General features: G+C 34.7%; 5 protein-coding genes across 5 annotated transcripts; all 5 read right to left on the minus strand.

Annotated features, from left to right (window-relative positions):
- Positions 1-10,320: 10,320 nt before the first annotated feature.
- LOC124541386 lies at positions 10,321-11,280 on the minus strand. The gene has a single exon (XM_047119242.1). The coding sequence runs from the start codon at positions 11,278-11,280 to the stop codon at positions 10,321-10,323; it is 960 nt and encodes a 319-aa protein (XP_046975198.1).
- A 2,810-nt stretch (positions 11,281-14,090) lies between these two features.
- LOC124541586 (histone H1-like) lies at positions 14,091-15,994 on the minus strand. The gene has a single exon (XM_047119503.1). It carries the CDS (start codon positions 15,168-15,170, stop codon positions 14,379-14,381), a length of 792 nt encoding a protein of 263 aa, XP_046975459.1. The 5' UTR covers positions 15,171-15,994; the 3' UTR covers positions 14,091-14,378.
- Positions 15,995-16,398: 404 nt separating this feature from the next.
- LOC124541598 (histone H4) lies at positions 16,399-16,961 on the minus strand. The gene has a single exon (XM_047119515.1). It carries the CDS (start codon positions 16,819-16,821, stop codon positions 16,510-16,512), a length of 312 nt encoding a protein of 103 aa, XP_046975471.1. The 5' UTR covers positions 16,822-16,961; the 3' UTR covers positions 16,399-16,509.
- A 1,843-nt stretch (positions 16,962-18,804) lies between these two features.
- Positions 18,805-19,358, minus strand: LOC124541595 (histone H2B). Its single transcript, XM_047119511.1, has one exon. The coding sequence runs from the start codon at positions 19,277-19,279 to the stop codon at positions 18,905-18,907; it is 375 nt and encodes a 124-aa protein (XP_046975467.1). The 5' UTR covers positions 19,280-19,358; the 3' UTR covers positions 18,805-18,904.
- A 711-nt stretch (positions 19,359-20,069) lies between these two features.
- Positions 20,070-20,558, minus strand: LOC124541591 (histone H2A). The gene has a single exon (XM_047119508.1). The coding sequence runs from the start codon at positions 20,523-20,525 to the stop codon at positions 20,151-20,153; it is 375 nt and encodes a 124-aa protein (XP_046975464.1). The 5' UTR covers positions 20,526-20,558; the 3' UTR covers positions 20,070-20,150.
- Positions 20,559-20,647: the final 89 nt, after the last annotated feature.

Consider the following 20,647-nt stretch of genomic DNA (forward strand, 5'->3'; position numbering starts at 1 on the left):
TTTCTAATACGGTGTCAGGTGTATGTTTGTAACAGGCAACCTTTTTATTAATTAATGAATGAGCTAGGTTCTGATGGACGATGGCAGCTACTTGGTCGTGTCCAAGTTTGTAGTCAGTTTGGAAAGAGCTCTCCTCTCCGAAGCCATTAGTTCGACGCATCTTTGTCGACGTGTGACCGACCAAGATCGGCTAGATGCCTTTCGTGTAGAGAATTTTGAGACCACAAATCAATTTTTTGCTGTCTAGCAATTAACTTTGGTGATGTGTGAATAAATTAAGTGACTGATACACCCTGTTATGATTTTGTATATAGTTTGAGGACATGTAATAGGTTGGTAATTAGCTGGATTTATGGAATCTGAATCTTTCGAGACAATGAAAGTAATTCCGTGAGATATGAATGAAGGCATAGTGTCCGGTACATGAATAAATTGATTTATGTGAATGTGAATGAACGGATGTACGTACGCATGTGAGTTTTTTGTACCAATAGTTGCGAATGTTATCAGTCCCAGGTGTGTGCGTTTTATAATTTGTATGAAAGTGTCTATGGGAATATTTTCAAAGTCCATAGCGGTAATATGTCCTGTGACTATTGATTTTAGGAGCCAGTCAGCATTAGTGTTATGTTATACTGGGTTTTTCCAAATGGTGTTGGAGTATTGGAGTTCTGAATGGTATTGTTTTCATGATTAGTATTCATGGTTCTGTAAAATTGTTTTTTGTTATTTATAATAGTAAGATTCTGTTGTTTACGTTTAGTGCAATTTAAATATCTTCTTAATCTATTCGATTTAGGGAGAATACCAAAGGCCCCTCTACCCTCGCCATTCCTGCATCCGTTTACTAAACCGCAACCAATTTGGTTAATATCGTCGATTCAATTTCTTTTCATGTTACAAGGGGCAAACGAAATGGAGGCTCACTTGATGGTAAGTGAAAACGGTGGCTGGGGGCTTGCAGGTGCGTTGATGACTTTATTGGAATTTTCTTGACGGTTTCAAAGTCGTATTATAGAAAGAAAATGTCTTAAAAATCGCGCTGATGTGGATTTTCAGACCCACCCAACTTGATTCATAACAAGATTTTTTGAAGTTGATTTCTAAACTTAGCATAAAATTTTACTTTTATCGAAATCGAAAAGTAACTTTCGTAATTCAATCATTCTCTTATTCTACTATTCCTGTTCTATCTTAACTGATACAAATCTTAGAAATACTTCTTTATGTTAATACATTTATATTATAAATATATATTTCAATAAACTCGTATTTTGATAGTGTATCCGATTTCATAAAAGTGTAATCGGAGCATAGGGAGATTTTTATCATTTATTAATTCCAATGCTGGCAAACTTATATCGCTTATTGCAAAGCTACAATGTAACCTTTAACAAAATTGATATTTTTGTTTACGATAACAATAGAAAGTATAAATTAGATTTACTTAAATGTTTACATGATTGAACGTGATTTTGTTGGGATGTTTATCTTATAAGTATATAATTATTTACCCGTAATCTACTTTTCAACCGACTTCCAAAAGGAGGAGGTTATCAATTCGTCTGTATTTTTTTTTTTTTTTTTTTTTTATGTTTGTTACCTCATAACTTTTCACTGGGTGGACCGATTTTGATAATTTTTTTTTTTGTTTGAAAGGTAGTGCTTCCCGTGGGGTCCCATTTTTTTATTTTTTTTTCCGATTATGGTATCCATGTGAAAACGACATAAGTCTTAAATTTGCATTATGTATATGCGCGACAAATAGGTGAATAACTGAAAATCACGTTAACCAATTTTGATAATTCTTTTTTTATTATAAAATATATACTTACGCACGTTAGCGATACTCGGTCGAATCTTTTATTTATAGGTTATTTGGATATTTGAGTCACCTTCCGTAATGTGGTTATGTTTATGTAATTATCATAGTCGAATATTATAATCAACTAGCTACCCACCCCGGCTTCGCACGGGTGTAATACTGATACTAAATATACTACAGAATTTGTTTATATACGACATCACATCGCAAACTTCTAAAATTATCAGTGTTTCTTTACTATATTGCTCATGTATTATATACACAAACCTTCCCCTTGAATCACATTATCTTTTAAAAAAACCGCATCAAAATCCGTTGCGTAGATTTAAAGATATAGGGACAGAGAAAGCGACTTTGTTTTATACTATGTAGTGATGGAACTCCTATACGGCTCGCAGTTAGGGTGCGATATGGGGCAGAATTTCTTACTATCTTTAATCAAATTTTGTGTATGTGATGTGATGTCATATGATGTACGAAATATAGTTGGTCTTTTTCAAAGTTTTTTTGCTGAGTTCGATTACAGCTCTTTCGAGGGATCCTTGTAGTTTACGCCGCGTGACGTATTAAATCCGCATTTTCGAAAGTCTGTTTTTGCTTTATTCGCAAGTTTCCTTTGAAATTGTCCTCGAAGTAGTTTCTGACTCATATAAACGGAACACTTAATCTATCCATATTAAAAAAAATTAGTTAGTCAACATCAGCTTCACTTAAAATCAAAAAATAAATAAAATTTTAACAAAAAGAAAAACCGACTTCAAACAAAACACAATTTTAAAACAAATGAATATCACGAAAAAGTAATAAAAATAATTGCGTATTCAACATATTTTTTAGAGTCTTCCTAAGATAAATGAAATGAAAAATATTAGACTACTTAAAAGTCGATTAACGATTATATCATGTAGTTATAATTATTGTTATATTTGGAGTCGGTGTCAGCCAATAAAACCCTACAGTATATCTATCAAAAAACCATACGAGAATACTTTAACAAATATGTTTTTTACAAATTACCTTTTACACAATAACATACTGGATCAATCAAGGGGCTCGTATCGCTTCTTTCTTTTGATTGTTGGGGCAAGGGCACCGTGGCTGACACCGGCTCCAAATATACCAATATCTATAACTACATGATATAATCGTTAATCGACTTTTAAGTAGTCTAATATTTTTCATTTCATTTAACTTAGGAAGACTCTAAAAAATATGTTGAATACGCAATTATTTTTCTTACTTTTTCGTGCATATTCATTTGTTTTAAAATAGTGTTTTGTTTGAAGTCGGTTTTTCTTTTTGTTAAAATTTTATTTAGAGGTAACTTTGCGATTTTTTTCTATCGTACCAAATTAATTACATCATGTTTTCAACACAATTAATAACTAGCATCTATCCTGAAGATTAACATATATTTTTTTCATTTGGTTTATATACTTTTTGGCATTTTAAAACTTGCATTTAGCTCATGTAGTCCCCTTAAAAAATCTCAATAAAATATTATTTATTTACTTAATTACACTAGCGCGTTCATTATATAGATAAAACTAGCGCATTATACTCGATAAAATTAATTTCCCATCAGATCAATATTCCTTGAACTTGAGTTTCGAAGTGAACACATAGATGAATAAACAAAAAATAATGTTCACAATCAATGAAGTTTGTTCGTGGCAGCTTTCAAATTAAATTTACAATTAATATTTTATCCAGTCACTTTGACAACAAATATAGTCTTGGAAGAAGCGTGTTGGATACTGCTATTCGAGCAAATGTCGTAAAGCAGCGGTAATAAACACTATAAGTCTGCCGCACGACCTCTATACGACCACTATGCGACCACTATGCGACCAAAAAGTAACTTATGCGACCGCTACATGACTCTTATAGGACACTAAGTCGTATAAAATGGGCCTTTTCTTGGTGATGTCGACGTTATAACGGCGTAACGGCGACCAGCTTATAGAACCAAAAGTTACTGGTGACACGTTGTGGCGATCTTTAAAATGTTTGTTGGGTAGTCTGTCTTTGTTCCTTATGCTTTTTTTAATGTATCCGTGGACAATGTTGTAGATTGTGCAAATACTCTTAAGCCTATCTTTAGATTACTCCTTTTGTTACCACTTTTTTTTTGTGCAATTGTTTATTGTTCCTCAATAAAGAATAAAAAAAAAGTATAAGTATAAGTGTGTAACTATTTGTATGTAAGTTTATGACTGCACCGCCTACGCCGATGGTTTTGAAATCTCCCTTTGATAGGGTTGTCTGGAAGAAATGGCTAGCAAGCCATAAGTCTGCCCGTTGTACAACACTTTTAATGTACTTCTTTTTTTGTATTTTATTAATTTTGTGTTACTTTCTTTTTTTGTTTTTTGTTTGTGGTGTGCAATAAAGAATAATTCATTAATTCATAAAATCAGAAGCAAAGACTGTACAAAAAATACCCAGACCCAAGACAATACAGAAAAATAATAAACGTTTTCTACATCGATTCGGCCGGGAATCGAACCCAGGACTTCGGCGTACTCTTGAAAACCGGTGCACACACTACTCGACCACGGAGGTTGTCAAAATATCAATAACTCATTACGTGGTACAAATCAAATCAATTTTAAAGCAATTTACACCTATGTACTTATTGATTGTCATATTAAAAAGCCTTTTTGCACATTTTAATTTATTATTTTTTTTCTTCCATGTAAAGTTTATTGTTTGTGGTGTACAATAAAGTATATTCTATCTATCTATCTATCTAACTTATGTATGTACTTTAGTCTGTACATACCTAACATTATGTAAATTTGTATTTTTAAAAGGAGTAAGGAGTTCTTAGTTACTAGGCATAATCTTCACTCCGAACGGTCATAAAGATCGACGATTAAATTTTTTTATATAATAACATTTACTTTTTTTTTTATTTTGGCTTTTATTTGTGCCAAGAGCACCTGAGGTTAAAACTACAGGTTGAATTATTTTGAAATGGTCATCTTTCCAAGCTCTTTTAACCTTTACTTCTGCATATACCTCATCTTATCTGTGTTGATGATTTGAGTATTATCATTGTTCGCGCCTAATACGCTCTTTATTTCAATAATATCTATATTATATAAACATCTAAATTGATTTAATTTTAATTAACATTATTTTACCAGATATAAAACCTTTTTTACAACATTCAAAAAGAAAAAGTAATGTGTAAAATCGAATGTTCTGTGATCTTCTTTTGTTTTTTTTTATTCACTTAGTAACTATTAATGAGAACGTAACAATGTATAATTATATTGCAATAATATCAAGATTAAACTAGTTTTAAAGCAATTTTTGTTTGAGTTCGGATAGTAATAGACAATTATTATTATTATATATGTTTTTGTTACTACTAGGAAATTAAATTTTAGTATCTTTCTCCTTCGGCTCATTGTATACGTGCTTCTATATAGCTGCTACGAATTTCTGAGTTAATTGCTGGCTCGTATAGCAAATTTTTAGTAATAATATGTTTTATGTAATTGTTTGGGCCTCTCACAATGATTGTAACTGCATTAACATATAATCGTAAATCCACTTTTAAATTAGATGTTATTTATTTAAATATATCTATAATTTTAATATTTAATAAAAATATATAACGTACACTTACTTTACTAAATACAAAATTATTCAACGCAAAATATTAACTTAAAATAATACCGGCAACTACTCGGCAATAGTAATAAAAAAAATAAAATAATTTATGACTACGAAGATGATTTTGTGACGCAATTATACTCCTTAACTGTTAATGTTAAGAACTATTATTGTTTGAAAATTAACGTACCCGTCAAAATAGCAAAATTTCTCAGAATTTTTGCAACTGCCGCGCCGGCCGTTCTTTTGTTCTACAAATTTGTCAATATTATGCAAAAATGGTCTTTGTATTTATAATTTAACGTTCTTTTTTGGATATCTGTTTTGTAAATAGGATGTTTTTAAATGTTTTTCTGTATTTTAAATTTTTATCGTTACTTTTTTCGACTCATTATTTAGTTATTTGTGATTGAATATCGAGCTCTGTGGTCGTGTAATAGTTTGGATAGTGAATGTTTTTAATAAAAAAAATTTAATATAGAGAATTACTTTAGTAAGTTAGCCGTAGTTAAAATGTGATACGTATTTAATGTAGATATTCTTTAATAATATGCAGGTATGTTTTTATTAATAAGTGCTTCTGATGGGTGAATATTCATGTGAGTACTTTTATAATTTAAATATTTTGATCTTTAATGATATTAGTTAATTTTAAATGTTTACTGTTTATTTATTAGACATTTAGTAAAAGTGATTTTACCCTGTAATTTATATTAAATTAATTTTGGGCAATGATGTTTTAGTAAACAGATAAGTATGTTATTAACGCGCAAAAAGTGAAGACTAGAAAACGTCCTAATTGGGACGTTTGCCTTTAGTCGTTTTACGTAGTAATACGAAATGTAAAAATAAACTAAAATAAACAGTCCCCAGCGCGGCACACTTTTTTCTGTTGTTTAGTATGGATATAACATATCTGTTTATTAGAATATCGTTGATTTTGGGTTAATGTTCTTGTGCCCTTGATTTTTGAAAAGATGAATAATAGGTTGATCTTTTGCAAAAAGCTATTACTTTTAACGCCAAAAATAGTGTTGATAATAATAATTCAATTTAGTATAACAGTTAAACTACATATTTGAAAATTCTTTTCGTTTTGGAATGAAATTAATGGTATAAACGCTTAGTGATATTTTTTTAAAATAACTGTACTAAAACTATGTAATATTATTTATTTAATAACAAAATTTTTATTTAGCCTAATTATGGATTATAAAAAAAAAAAAAATATTCGCATAAATCTCGTTTTTGCCGCTAGTCAACAGATGGCGCTGAATCAACGGCATGTTGTAACAAATTAGCTAATGCTAAAACCATTTGAGAAGGAGTGACTTTGTGCAAGTTAAAAATTATTGGTGAGTAATAAATATTATCTTTAAGATTGCCACTTGTTTTGTTAAGGTTTTTTTATTATTATGAACACTTTATTGAATGTAATAAACAAAATAAAAAATAGTTTGAGGTGAACATAAATATATGTTAAACTAGCTGTTAACCGCTGCTTTGCTCAAGCGGAATATTTATTTATTTATTTATTTATTTATTTATTTATTAAGGCAAACACAACAGGTTACAATCACATAGAGAATATTTCATAATCATTAATAGTGTCGAACAGATTATAACCCTGAGGGTGCATGCACAACATGACGGGATTGCCAATTGTTATAGTTAACAAATTCCAATACAGGGGATAACTATGTACTAGTACTAAACAATAACATTACAACAGTAGGTATATCAAGAACATCATAAAATTTAATTACATGGACTAAACAAAAAAAGACAAAAATAAAATATTAAAATTCATATTCAATGAAGTTACACGAATTAAATTTACAAGAAGAAAATAAATAATTGGTATAATAAACAATTTTGGTTTGAATTTACAAAAAAGACAAAAGAAATATATTCGTTAATAATTACAATTTTTTTAAATTTACAAATTGCATTTTTAAAATAGACATTTTTTTACAATTTTTACAAAGGTCGCTTGATTTGTATTAAAAATATCAATTTCATGATTATTATTAATAGTTATTTCATTATAAAGGCGGCACATTCTGATAACTGGATTATAAAAAGAGGTATTGTTTTTAAAAACTTGTAATGAGAATGTTTTTGGCTTGCGGCAGTTGTACCTCGTATTAATGTTTATGTTCGCGAGCAAATCAGAAGAATCTAAATTTGCATGTATGATTTTGTGAAGTGTAATCAAGTCCTGCTGCTGTCGGCGAGTACTTAATGGGGTCATTTTGAATTTTATTAGACGATCTTTGTAGCTTTTGATTTGTCTATGAAGATTGTTTCGATAAGTTAATACTTTTAGAAACTTTCGTTGTATTTTTTCAATTCTATCTGAATGCACATAGTAAGAGGGAGACCAAACCACGGCACAGTACTCAAGGATGCTCCGAACTAAGGTGTTATACAATGAAATAATAGCATAAGATTCTTTGAAGGATTTTGTTGTACGTATTATGAAACCCAAATTTTTTAAAGCTTTGGTTGTAATATTATTATAATGATCGCGAAAAGTTAATTGATCATCAAAAAGTATTCCAAGATCTTTAGCTACTGATTGTCGAGCAATTGCCTTGCCCTGCAATTTGTACTCAAAAGATATTTTATGACGTTTTTTTGTAAAAGAAATAACAAAGCATTTTTTAATATTTAAATTCATTTTATTTACTTGACACCATTTGGACAGGGTAGTAACGTCATTTTGTAGATTTACACAGTCAAGATAATTAGTAATGACGTTAAATATTTTTAAATCGTCCGCATATAGTAAAGAGGGTGAAGTTAACTCATTAATGAGATCATTTATAAATACGTTAAAGAAAAGAGGCCCCAAATGTGAACCTTGGGGCACACCTGATTTAATAATAACCGGTGACGATAATATACCTTTTAGTCGTACTAATTGATTTCTATTTAATAGATACGATTTTACCCATCTAAACAAGCAACCATGAATACCATACAGTTTTAGTTTTTCAAGCAAAATTTTGTGATTAACTTTATCGAAAGCCTTGCTAAAATCTGTGTAAATTGAATCTACTTGACCTTTTTTCGCAAAAGCATTACATAAGAAATTTTTATATTCCAATAGATTGGTGACCGTAGATTTGCCCTTAATAAAGCCATGCTGGTTTTGGGATAAGGAAGGACTAATGTGACTGTACAAATACTTGTAAACCGAAGCTTCAAATACTTTAGCCATACCTGATAGAATGCTTATTGGTCTATAATTTGCACAGTCTGATTTATCGCCAGATTTATGGATTGGGACTAAATGTGCCGTTTTCCAAACTGAAGGAAATTTACCGGAATCAAGAGATTTGTTACAAATTAAATACAACGGCAAGGACAATTCAACAGCACATTTTTTTAGAAAATATGGAGGAATTCCATCGGGACCCGAGCTTTTGTTAGGGTCTAAATTTTTTAAAGCCAAAAAAATCTCTTTTTGTGTGACGTGAATTGAACTTAGAGTCGAATTGTAGTTAGGTTCAAAATTTGTTTCTAAATTAGAATAAATATCTGGAGACTCATCAAATACAGAACTAAAGTACCTAGAGAACAGTTCACAGCACTCCTGGGCATCTGTTGTATCCGAATCTTTATAATACATGTTTTGCGGGAAATCGTATGTAATCTTTTTATTATTCACATATCTATAAAATGCTTTAATATTATGTTTTACTGATTTTTCTGTAAAGGATAGGTAGTTGTCAAAAGATAGTTTTGTTAATTTATTGCATCTAGCGCGTAACATCGAAAAAGTATCATAATCACGAGGATTGTTGTACAGTTTAAAGCGACGATGGTATTTGTTTTTTTCAGCTAAACACTTTATGAGTGATTTTTTAAACCAGCTCGGGTGGTTATAGTTAGATGATTTCTTAACGGTAGGAGTGCATTTTTTTATTATTTCATTAAGCTTCATATAGAACATATCCACAACTATATCTATGTCTTCATCCTCGACCAAGCTATACCAATCAATCTGGTTTAACAATTCTTGTACCTTAGTAAAATTGCATTTGTAAAAATTATAGTAGGATTGATTATTTGTTTTATTACTTTTAAAAATTTTAATATCTTTAGTAAGTATCTGTAATGGGGGATGGTAATTGTCCATGCGTACAAGTGGATCAGCATTTTCAACAACAATATTATCAATAGAGCACAAAACAAGATCTAGTTGTCGATTATCTTTATTAGGGATAAAGTTAAATTGAGAAAGATTACATATCGCTAGTGATTCAAGAAATATTGATGACTTAAAGTCTAAAGATGTTGTACTGGTAGGTGTAAGTTTATTGTTTAATTCACAGCGTGACCAAGAAAGAGTCGGGATGTTAAAATCTCCTATAATAAGGTTAATGTCGTTAGTTCCAGCTAGTAAAATATTTTTATGCATATTATCAAAAAAACATTTATAATGATATTGTGACAAATCAGGAGGTAAGTAGCATACACATAAATTGATTTTTAATTTATTGTTTGGCAATACGACGCTTAACCAAATATCTTCAATAGGACTTTCCCAATTTACTCGTCGAACTACATTTATTTCCTTATTGACTGCTATCAGAACGCCACCGCCTTCATTTTTATTAATGCATGTACTTGAACGGTCACGTCTAAATATAAAATATCGATCATCCAATAATTCATTATCATAAATACAGGAATTCAGATTAGTTTCAGTTAAACAAATTAAGTCGTAACAGTTAGTAAGTGAATTAAGATAAAGATCTTTAATTTTTGATCGAATTCTGTTGACGTTTTGATAATATATTAACATAATTTAATTGAAATCATCCAAAGTAATAAACCAACAGTTCAATATAGAAAAACTATGTTAGTTTTTTTAAGTCCTCGATGTTTTTTATTAATAATGCTGGGGATTGCTCATTTTTTCTTGTATAAACGCGATCGTTTCTCACCCATACAAACGTATAAGAACGTTCTTTAGCCATTTTCCTAGTAGCAGCATGAACAATTTTGCATTCCGGGGATAAGTGTTCAGCCAAAAATATATTTTTCTTATCACCAGGAATTTGCAAGTCTGATGTATTGAGTGGACTCAATTTGTTCGTTTTATTGTATCTTCTAAACGCTGATATGAGTACGTCACGATGCCGTTCAGAGGGCAGCGTAACAAGTATGTTACGGGGACGGTCTGAGGACGCATTCAACTTGGAGACCCGTCGAAAGGCACATATGTCACTCTCTGTAATTGGTACCGTGATCACTTCGCAGATTTTTTTGATTATGCCCAGTATGTTTTCGTTTCTTTTCTCAGGGATGAGGTGAATTTCGACGTTACGACTTCTTGACGATTTCTCTAAAATGGCCAGTCTACGACTGGCATCATTGACATCAGACTTTAATTTTGTATTCTCTTCTTGAAGTGTGTGGACGGTTTTTCTTAAAGTTTTCACATCGTCTTTTAGAGAATTTTGTTCTGCAGCAATAAATTCCAGTGATTGAGTGAATTCCGATTTTAGTCTTTCAACAGCAAGAGAAAATTCTTTTTTAAAATCCGATAGTAAGGTGTTTCTGATTTGTTCAATTTTAGAGTCAAGTAACATACCAAATTGTTCATACGGAATTGCGTTAGTTGAAATCGTGGGAAATGAGTTGTTGCCAAATGCAGATTCTTCACCTACACGCATAACAGTACCTTCTCCCGATACGCAAGCGTCGCCTGACTTGGGTAATAGGTCTTCGCAGGACATGTTCGCATCCTCGAGCAAAGATTCAAATTGATTGCGCACTGGTGTATTGTCGTTTTTACGACGAGTGACATTCATACAGGAGGGACACAACCAAGTGCGTTTTATTTTTTGAAAATGCTTGTGAAACTGTTCCTCACTTATATTTAGACACTTATAGTCGTAAGTGTTATGGCACGAAGTGCAAGTTAAAAGCTGGCTGCGTTGTATCGGTTTGTTACATGCAAAGCATTTCATTTTTGTGTGTTCTAAAATTATATATATTAATTTTCAATAAATAATGCGAATAAAAATTGTTGTTAAAATGTTGTCGGTAGATTATAAAATTTAACTGCACAATCTTCCACTGGTTCGACTGAACTGTATATGCAATAATGATAGTAAGCACTGTCGCACTAGAGGTGATTATCCCTTATCTGCACAGGACGGATATCTCTGATAAGCCGTGAGCACAGTCGATGAGTAATGCCGATGGTCTTTGTTATTATTTCTTTTAGTTAAAAACACTTTAATTCCGATTATAACTAACACAATATGTTTTTATTTCACTGTAACTTTATACGAACACTACTATTGTTGCTTAATATCGACTATTTAATGAAACTTGTTTTATTTCTAATGTGTGTTTTAATTATTATTGGCAGACGAAAAACAAAACGATGTCGTTGACGCGCGCGCTACGAACAATGATATGTATGAATATACATATTTAAATATGAATATACATATTTAAAAATTAACTTAAAATATTACCTTGATGATTTTAATCTAGCCCAAAAAATTACAGACCCCCATACAGACGTGGAAACCCTTCGTAATAGATGTCCTGTTTCTAGTTATAATAAACAATACTTTTTTTCAATTAAAAATAAGCCTATGTTCTTTCTCAGGCTGTGGCCTATTTGTAAATTTCATTTAAATTGGTTACTGGACAGAAGGCGAGACAGACACACAGACTTACTTTACTCTATAAGAGTATAACTAACATATGTATATACGAGCTGGCGATCTGTTTATAAGGTTTTATACTATTAGCAACTTTCTTTGATTTAACGCCCTCTAGTGGCTGGTGCCAACTATATCAATTGACTGTAAGCATCAGTTTGTAGAAGTAATAACATAGATGGCGCTGTTTTATTTTGAACAAGCAATAATTATCATTATTACCCTTCGCCAGGGCTGAGGGCAGGCGAACCAAGGGCGCGCCGCGCGCGTCGCCGATCATAAAACACGTGTAAAAAATGTGTTAAGTAGGTATTTTATCGATCGACGATCGTAAAAATGCTAATAGCAAAAGCTGGCTCATGCTAATTTAACAATGTTTTCATCTACCTATGCTTGCGAGTCATTATTTTCAATGATGAATTTACAGTAATTAATTTATGCGTGTTATAAAAACATCCCAAAATGTACCTTTTTTGTTTACTTCATTCAGAAGAATTTTGATAATATTTATTATTATTATTTTACAAATAAATCAAAGGCAAATGGCATGGCAATGAACCCATTAAACATTTTTTTTAGAAAAAAATGTCACATTGATGCATAAAGGTTCGCCTACCCTGACCTACGCTATTGCTCATAATATGATATAGGACTGTTGTTTGGTACGAATATATTCGTTTTTAATGGTTAAAGTCAAAAATTCGTACAACTCAAATTTATTTATAAAAAGTAATGTCATTTAATTATCGAAATATTAGGCATATTGTGCCCTTATTTATCTCATTGTATTCAAATATTGTTACTGATGTATTTCAGGAAAATGGCATAAGAGGCGGCGCGGGCGGCAGGCGTCGTCGTGGGCCTCGTTATATCGATACATCCCGCTGATTTTGAAGACAATCAACGTAATGGTTTTAGCAGGTATGACTATCACATGGCCCATAATGGTACGAGCTTGCGCACTCGAGTTTCTATCCATCACTTTGCCTAAAAATATGTATATTCGATAGATACCACCGTTCCGTTCGAATCTGCTTACTTTTTAAGTATTTGACGCCTAAATATGATGACGAATATATATGATGACGTATACAACACGTAATATTATCAAAAGAAATTCGTTGTAACTTGTGAGTACTGAGGTTCAATCAGTAGTAACACAAATCCTAACTACACGAACGAGATTATAATATGATAACCAATCAGAATCATTCTTTATCTTCCAATTGGAATTCAATTAAAAACCGTTCGATATTGAATGATTTGATTGGCTATAAACTAAAGTCCTTGATTGGTCATCCGCGTTTCGCAGATAAGTGGGCGTGGTTTAATCGTTCCATAAATATAGCGTGCGTGAAAATACGTATATTATTATTAAGGTCGGAGTCGGAGTCGGGAGTCGGGCAGTCGGGCGGGGCGGTGGGGTATGCGTGCGGTGCGGGGGGTTTAGAAGAATACGAATGTGAATTGCGAATGCGAATGCGAATATAAAAATGAAGGAAAAATTTTTGAAAAAATAGAGAAAGAAAGAATGTAAGAAAAGGAAAGTATGAAAAAATGTAGAAACGAAATGAAATGAAAAATAATAGATATTATTGAAGCGAATTAGGTCGGGCGAGCAGGGTCGTCGCGCGTGTCCTTTTCGTGTTTGTGTGTGTGTAATATTTATAATAATAACGTATGCTCATAATGATTGATTATGATGATCTATCTAGGTAGGTCAGTTTGTATGTTTATTTGTTTGTTTTTGAAATGAAAAAATGAAAATAGTGCTATAATATGTACGATAAAGGTATGTGTGGATACTTTCTTATAATAATTATTATATGTATTGTAGTTCCTATTACGTATATAGTTAGTTATTTATATATAAATTCATAATTGAGTGTTCAAAATTATTCGTCGTATCGTTCGAAACATTTTAACTCTTATCATTCGATATGATTATTGTTATTATGAAACTTATGTTAGCCCTGAAAAGGGCTTTTTGTCGTGCGATTTACGCGCCGCACACGCTTGCATCGTCTCATCGTCATCTTCACAGTCTTCGTCGTCGTCGTCGTCGTCGCCGTTGAAGCGGCGGCAACGATATAGGATTCGACGAATGTATGTCGTCGTCGATGATGTTGATGTTGTTGTTGATGATGTTTTTGTTTATGATGATACTTTTTGAAAGATGTCATCGTCATTATCACCGATGCGGCGGCTGCTGCTGCTGCTCTGCAGGCGACTTACTTTTTAGCGGCGGCTGCGGCGGCCTTCTTGGCTGCCGGTTTCGACTTCGGCGTAGCGGCGGCGGCCTTCTTAGGTTTCGGCGCTTTCGGTTTCTTAGTCGGCGGTTTCGCAGTCTTCTTCGCCTTCGATGCGGCGCCCTTCGCCTTCGAAGGAGCCGCCGCAGCGACGGCCTTCTTCGCGGCTGCCGGTTTCTTTTTAGCGGCTGCTGCTTTTTTATCCTTTATCGTCGCCTTCGCCTTCGCCGATTTGGACGGCGACGACGCCGCCGCACCGGACGAAGCACCGCCGGCGGCCGCCTTCTTGCCGGCGGCGCCGCCGCCCTTGCCGCCTACGGGAGCGGAGGAGGCAGCCTTCTTCGACTTACCCGAAGCGGCCGATGACGCGGCCTTGCCGCCTGACGCGCCTCCGACACCGGCACCCGCCGGTTTCTTCGAAGCGGACGATTTCGACTCTAGTTTGAACGATCCCGATGCGCCCTTGCCCTTGGTCTGTATGAGTGCGCCCGATTCGACTGCGCTCTTCAGATACTTTCTTATGAACGGTGCCAATTTCTCAGAATCGACTTTGTACTGAGCCGCGATGTATTTCTTGATCGCCTGAAGCGAAGAACCGCTACGTTCTTTCAACTCTTTGATGGCGCTGTTGACCATTTCGGATGTTTTAGGATGAGTCGGTTTCGCCTTAGGTTTCTTCGCGGCGGCGCCACCGGCGGCGGCCGCGGACGCTTTCGGTTTCTTCGCAGGGGTCGCCGGTGCTGGGGCTTCGGTTGCTACTGCTGTGTCGGCCATTTTATTTTTTATTTATTTAATTTATATATATAATAATACACTTCACACAATCACTTATAATAAATCAAATGTGACGAACGATCGACGGGTATAATCGAGAATTCGACGCGACGGAGAGGTCGCTAGTGGTAAGTCGAGTTCGAGCAATACCGTAAGGAGAGCCGCGATGTCGCTAGACAATTTCTCGTACGAACGCTTAAAACTTTTCACTAACAGGTATCATTTCGAATACGATATTTATATAATTTAGAGTATTTTATGAACGTTATATTATATAAAAATTTACCTCTTGAACCTATCGATCGTATGAAAGTCGTTTTCGTAGAATAATTCGACAAATATGAGTCCGAATCGCGTTTAAATTCGTTATAGTTCTAGACGCGTACCTCGTGCTTCGTTTAAAAGTTATTTTATTCTATTAAAATCGTTTAAAACGCTTCGTTACATCGACATATTGAAAGCGAAGATACCGCACTGATAATGTATAAAAGCGCAATTATTATTCGATAATTTACTAACAATTTTAGCGTGTTCCAAGTCGACGTTCGTAAAACACGCTACTATGCGAGTCGTCATACGAAGCACGAGAAAACGTAGTCTGATATGTGAATAAGTATCGAATGATATTAATATATTGAATCTATTACGATAGATAAATAATAAGAGTTCAGAGAGAGAGAGTTTAAATAATAAAAATAATCCATAGTAACAGTGTAAATTTACAAGACGCGAGCTTCTTCGCTGCGTTTGATTATAAGGTTCGCGCGTCGCGTTCGTAGCGCTTGAAGTAAGTAGAGCGCCGAGAGAACGACGACGACGACGAAGACATGGACGATTTATTATAATACATATGTATTTAAAAACATATTATTAGTAGTATATAATAATAATTATTATAATTATTATATTTATATTTTTTTTTTTTTCATATATAAGAAATCGTATTTTAAATAGAAATTATATTTTATCATCGATTGTATGCTCTCATTGAGAGAGAGATACACGGTAGAGTCTATTTCTATGTCAACGATATATATCGGTATGTATTATATTTATTTATAATTAAAAATAATAAAATTTATTTATTATTATATTATATATCATATCAGATATACATATATTATTATTGTATTATTTTTTATAAATATATTGTGTATGTGTTGTTATGAAAAGACGTCATTATTGATCGATTGAAACGAGTATCATCGTATATATAAACAGATCCATATGCGGCCCTGAAAAGGGCCTTTTTTATATGTTATTAATTTTCGCAGTGTATTATATTTGTAATTTTTTTTTTTTTTGATTTAATTACAAAATATAAAACATCGAAAACATTTTAACCGCCGAAACCGTAGAGAGTACGTCCCTGACGTTTCAGGGCGTACACTACGTCCATGGCGGTGACGGTCTTCCTCTTGGCGTGTTCGGTGTATGTGACGGCGTCGCGGATTACGTTCTCGAGGAAAACTTTGAGGACACCGCGAGTCTCTTCGTATATCAGACCCGAGATACGTTTGACACCGCCACGGCGTGCGAGACGACGGATGGCCGGTTTCGTGATACCTTGGATGTTATCACGGAGCACTTTCCTGTGTCGCTTCGCTCCTCCTTTCCCCAGACCCTTTCCACCTTTACCGCGACCGGTCATTTTCTTGTCTTCGGTTTTACTTGTTTACTTGTCAAAGAAAGACGCGTACGGAAATCCGTCCGATGTCGGTCAGAGGCGTTCACTTTATGGTAGTCTCGCCGTTCGACGCGCCGCTGATATATAAGCGCTCGACTAACTAATACGTGTGTCTTTCGGTCCGTGTGCGAAAGAGATGGCGATATCGAAGTTTCTATTAGATAGAAAGAGAGATGTAGCGTGCAGTCGAAAAAGCTATATGGTAGGGATGGCCATCGAGGGGCAGGGGGAAGGAGAGATCACGTCTTGTTTTTCGAGGGAAGCGGGGAGTTTTGCGATATGTTTGATTCTTCAAAATTGTTGATATCTTTGCAATAATAATAGTAATATTTAAAATGATATCCTTAACGATCTATAGAATATCGTCATATAAGAAAAATATATAATATATGTTTTATATATATATAACAGACTTCTCTCACATTCTACATTCAATAGAATTTATATTAAATCATAAAACGCACGAATTTTACGTATGTTCGTGCATTGTGATATTTCGAATTATGATCATTTCTTTATTATTATTATTATTATTATTATTATTATTATTGTTATTATTTGTAAGACAACCTCTATTGTTTGTGACGTCTGAAAGTTTGAAACGTACGACGAAAAAAAAAAAATTTCTTGTTATTAGATATATTTGCGGCCCTGAAAAGGGCCTTTTTGTAATATTCGTAATAATCCTCAGTTTTATGAAAAATAAAACTGCGAGAACGATGACGAGGACGCCGAAATTAGGCACGTTCTCCTCTGATCCTACGCGCCAATTGAATATCCTTAGGCATGATGGTCACACGCTTAGCGTGGATAGCGCACAAGTTCGTGTCTTCGAAGAGACCGACTAGATAAGCTTCGCTAGCTTCTTGCAGAGCCATCACTGCGGAACTCTGGAAACGGAGATCGGTCTTGAAGTCCTGAGCGATCTCACGTACGAGACGCTGGAATGGCAGTTTGCGAATCAGAAGCTCGGTGCTCTTCTGGTAACGACGGATCTCACGAAGGGCGACCGTACCGGGTCTGTAACGATGAGGTTTCTTCACTCCTCCCGTGGCAGGAGCGCTCTTGCGAGCCGCCTTGGTGGCGAGCTGCTTGCGCGGTGCCTTACCACCGGTAGATTTTCGGGCTGTCTGCTTAGTACGAGCCATCCTTTATTGTTAATAAGATACGCGAAAGAAAAAATTATAACGACAAAACGAGACGTACACAACACGTCCGCACGAGGTGAACGTTACGGAATGAATAAAGATAAAATTTTTCGAACGGTTCTTTAAATAAGAGTTCGAGTACGGCTAGAGGGACCGCCGCGATGACTATTCACTATATCCGTCTCTCTCTCTCTACACTGTGCACGTTCTCTCTCTCTCGCACCTCGTACACCTCGTAGTAAATCGACACACATAACAAAATAAACTTTAAAATGATGATGATGATGATAGCTTTTCTCTGCACTATTTGAATGTTTTAATTAATAAATAATATAATTTTCTTTCAATTTTCAGATACCATCGACAAACTTCGAAAGAGTCTCTAGGCAGCTAGTTACACTCTACTCGGACATACAAGATAGAAATGTACTAAGCTCATCGGCGATGCCTACGACGCTACGGATCTCTGCAGGAACAGGTAACTACGACGTTGTAATAATAAATAAATATATATAAAATTAACTAATATTATATACGAGATGATATATATATATATATATATATATATATATATATATATATATATATATATATATATGTATTTGTGTATATGTATATATTAATATTTATATTTAAATGAATGTTATCAGTAAGGTGAAGTAAAAGTTTTTTTTTTTTTAATAAATAGAAATGTAGCGTTATTTTTTTTTTGTTATCATAACAGACGCGGTGGCGATTTGAGAGTTGCGAGATGTCTAAATCGTTTGAAACTTTATTTATAATTTGTTTATCGAAATTCTTTGTGGCCCTGAAAAGGGCCTTTTTAAAAGTTTATCAATCTCCTTAATAAATCGTAGCGATCTCGTCGAAGCTTGTGTGTTCGCGAGAAGACGCTTCGATTACTTAGAGCTCGTGTACTTCGTTACGGCCTTGGTTCCTTCACTGACGGCGTGCTTGGCGAGCTCACCGGGCAGAAGAAGCCTCACGGACGTCTGCACCTCCCTCGATGTGATAGTCGATCGCTTGTTGTAGTGAGCGAGACGAGAGGCCTCGGCGGCGATGCGCTCGAAGATATCGTTCACGAAAGAGTTCATGATCGACATCGCCTTACTCGAGATACCGGTGTCGGGATGTACCTGTTTCAGTACTTTGTAAATGTAGATGGCGTAACTCTCCTTCCTCTTATGCTTCTTCTTCTTCTTGTCCGATTTGGAGATGTTCTTCTGAGCCTTGCCCGATTTCTTGGCGGCCTTACCGCTAGTCTTAGGCGGCATGATGTCGTCGAATATATAAATTCACAATATATATTAATAATAAGCGACACACGTGCGTACCGTACGGGAGCGCAAGCGAATCTGTCGTATAACGAACTAGGGATTTTGCTTAAATAAGGCCCGCACGGGTCGCGTAGCGTTCGCGCGTACGGTGCGCCGTACAGAAACGGAACACTTTCGACCAATCAGAGAGTCACTAGACGTCGCGCCGAGCGCTAGAGGGGCGGAGGTTAGAGGGGAGGGAGGGAGGTGTGTTATTCGGTTCTCGTTTTATACGATACGAAATTACCCCGCCGCTCTCCTCACCCCCGATCGTCAGTCGTTCCGATTACTGTACTGTAAGAATAGCTCATTATTAGAAAATATAATACATTTAAATAAATAGGTGAATGTGGTAAAATCATTACTAACGACAAATAATATTATTTGTCGTTAGTAATGTTTATGTTATCATTATCATTTATGAATGATCTGATTCATATTAATCGAAAAATATATATAATTTAGTAATTACCGTGAAATAATAAATTTTAATATCTATTATAAAAATATGTCGTAGTAGTCGTCTACGTAGCTGTACGACGATGATCGCGTGTAAACGTAATTAATAGCAGTTTAACTATATCTAAAAGAGTTCAACGAGCTTTAAAATGTGTCTAAATCTTTATCTTCTGAGATGTGTATATGTAATAATCTAATATATTTAATTATGTGTAAATAAGACGTCATAATCGTTTAGGAAACATAACATATTGTTATTTTTTTTTTTTTTTATGCATATAAGATATATTTTGTGGCCCTGAAAAGGGCCTTTTTAATCATCACGAGACGACGAAGAACGACACGCTTAACGTGTTTATTAATTAATTAATTAAGCCTTCTTCTCGGTCTTCTTGGGTAGAAGTACGGCTTGGATGTTAGGTAGGACGCCACCCTGTGCGATTGTCACGCCAGAGAGTAACTTGTTCAGTTCCTCGTCGTTACGGATCGCCAATTGAAGATGTCTCGGTATGATTCTGGTCTTCTTGTTGTCGCGGGCGGCGTTACCTGCCAACTCGAGTACTTCGGCGGCTAGATATTCCATAACGGCCGCGAGATAAACCGGTGCACCGGCACCGACGCGCTCCGCGTAGTTACCCTTCCTCAGGAGTCTGTGTATACGTCCGACGGGAAACTGTAGACCTGCACGGTTCGAACGCGACTTTGCCTTCCCCTTAACTTTGCCACCTTTACCGCGACCCGACATGTTTTATTGAAAACGAACTTCAAACGACAATATAGAGAGAGCGCGGTACGCGTGCGTACGGCTCGACAGCGCGGTGAATAGTAATAACGTCGCAACGAAGAATTCCTCATTTATATATTCGG

Source organism: Vanessa cardui, chromosome 28 (assembly GCF_905220365.1).
Source record: "Vanessa cardui chromosome 28, ilVanCard2.1, whole genome shotgun sequence".
Classification (NCBI taxonomy): Eukaryota; Metazoa; Arthropoda; class Insecta; order Lepidoptera; family Nymphalidae; genus Vanessa; species Vanessa cardui.

Bases quoted from the DNA above. Each gene is read 5' to 3' on its own strand.
- LOC124541386 (XM_047119242.1), bottom strand. From the start codon at position 11,280: ATGAATGTCACTCGTCGTAAAAACGACAATACACCAGTGCGCAATCAA.
- LOC124541586 (XM_047119503.1), bottom strand. From the start codon at position 15,170: ATGGCCGACACAGCAGTAGCAACCGAAGCCCCAGCACCGGCGACCCCT.
- LOC124541598 (XM_047119515.1), bottom strand. From the start codon at position 16,821: ATGACCGGTCGCGGTAAAGGTGGAAAGGGTCTGGGGAAAGGAGGAGCG.
- LOC124541595 (XM_047119511.1), bottom strand. From the start codon at position 19,279: ATGCCGCCTAAGACTAGCGGTAAGGCCGCCAAGAAATCGGGCAAGGCT.
- LOC124541591 (XM_047119508.1), bottom strand. From the start codon at position 20,525: ATGTCGGGTCGCGGTAAAGGTGGCAAAGTTAAGGGGAAGGCAAAGTCG.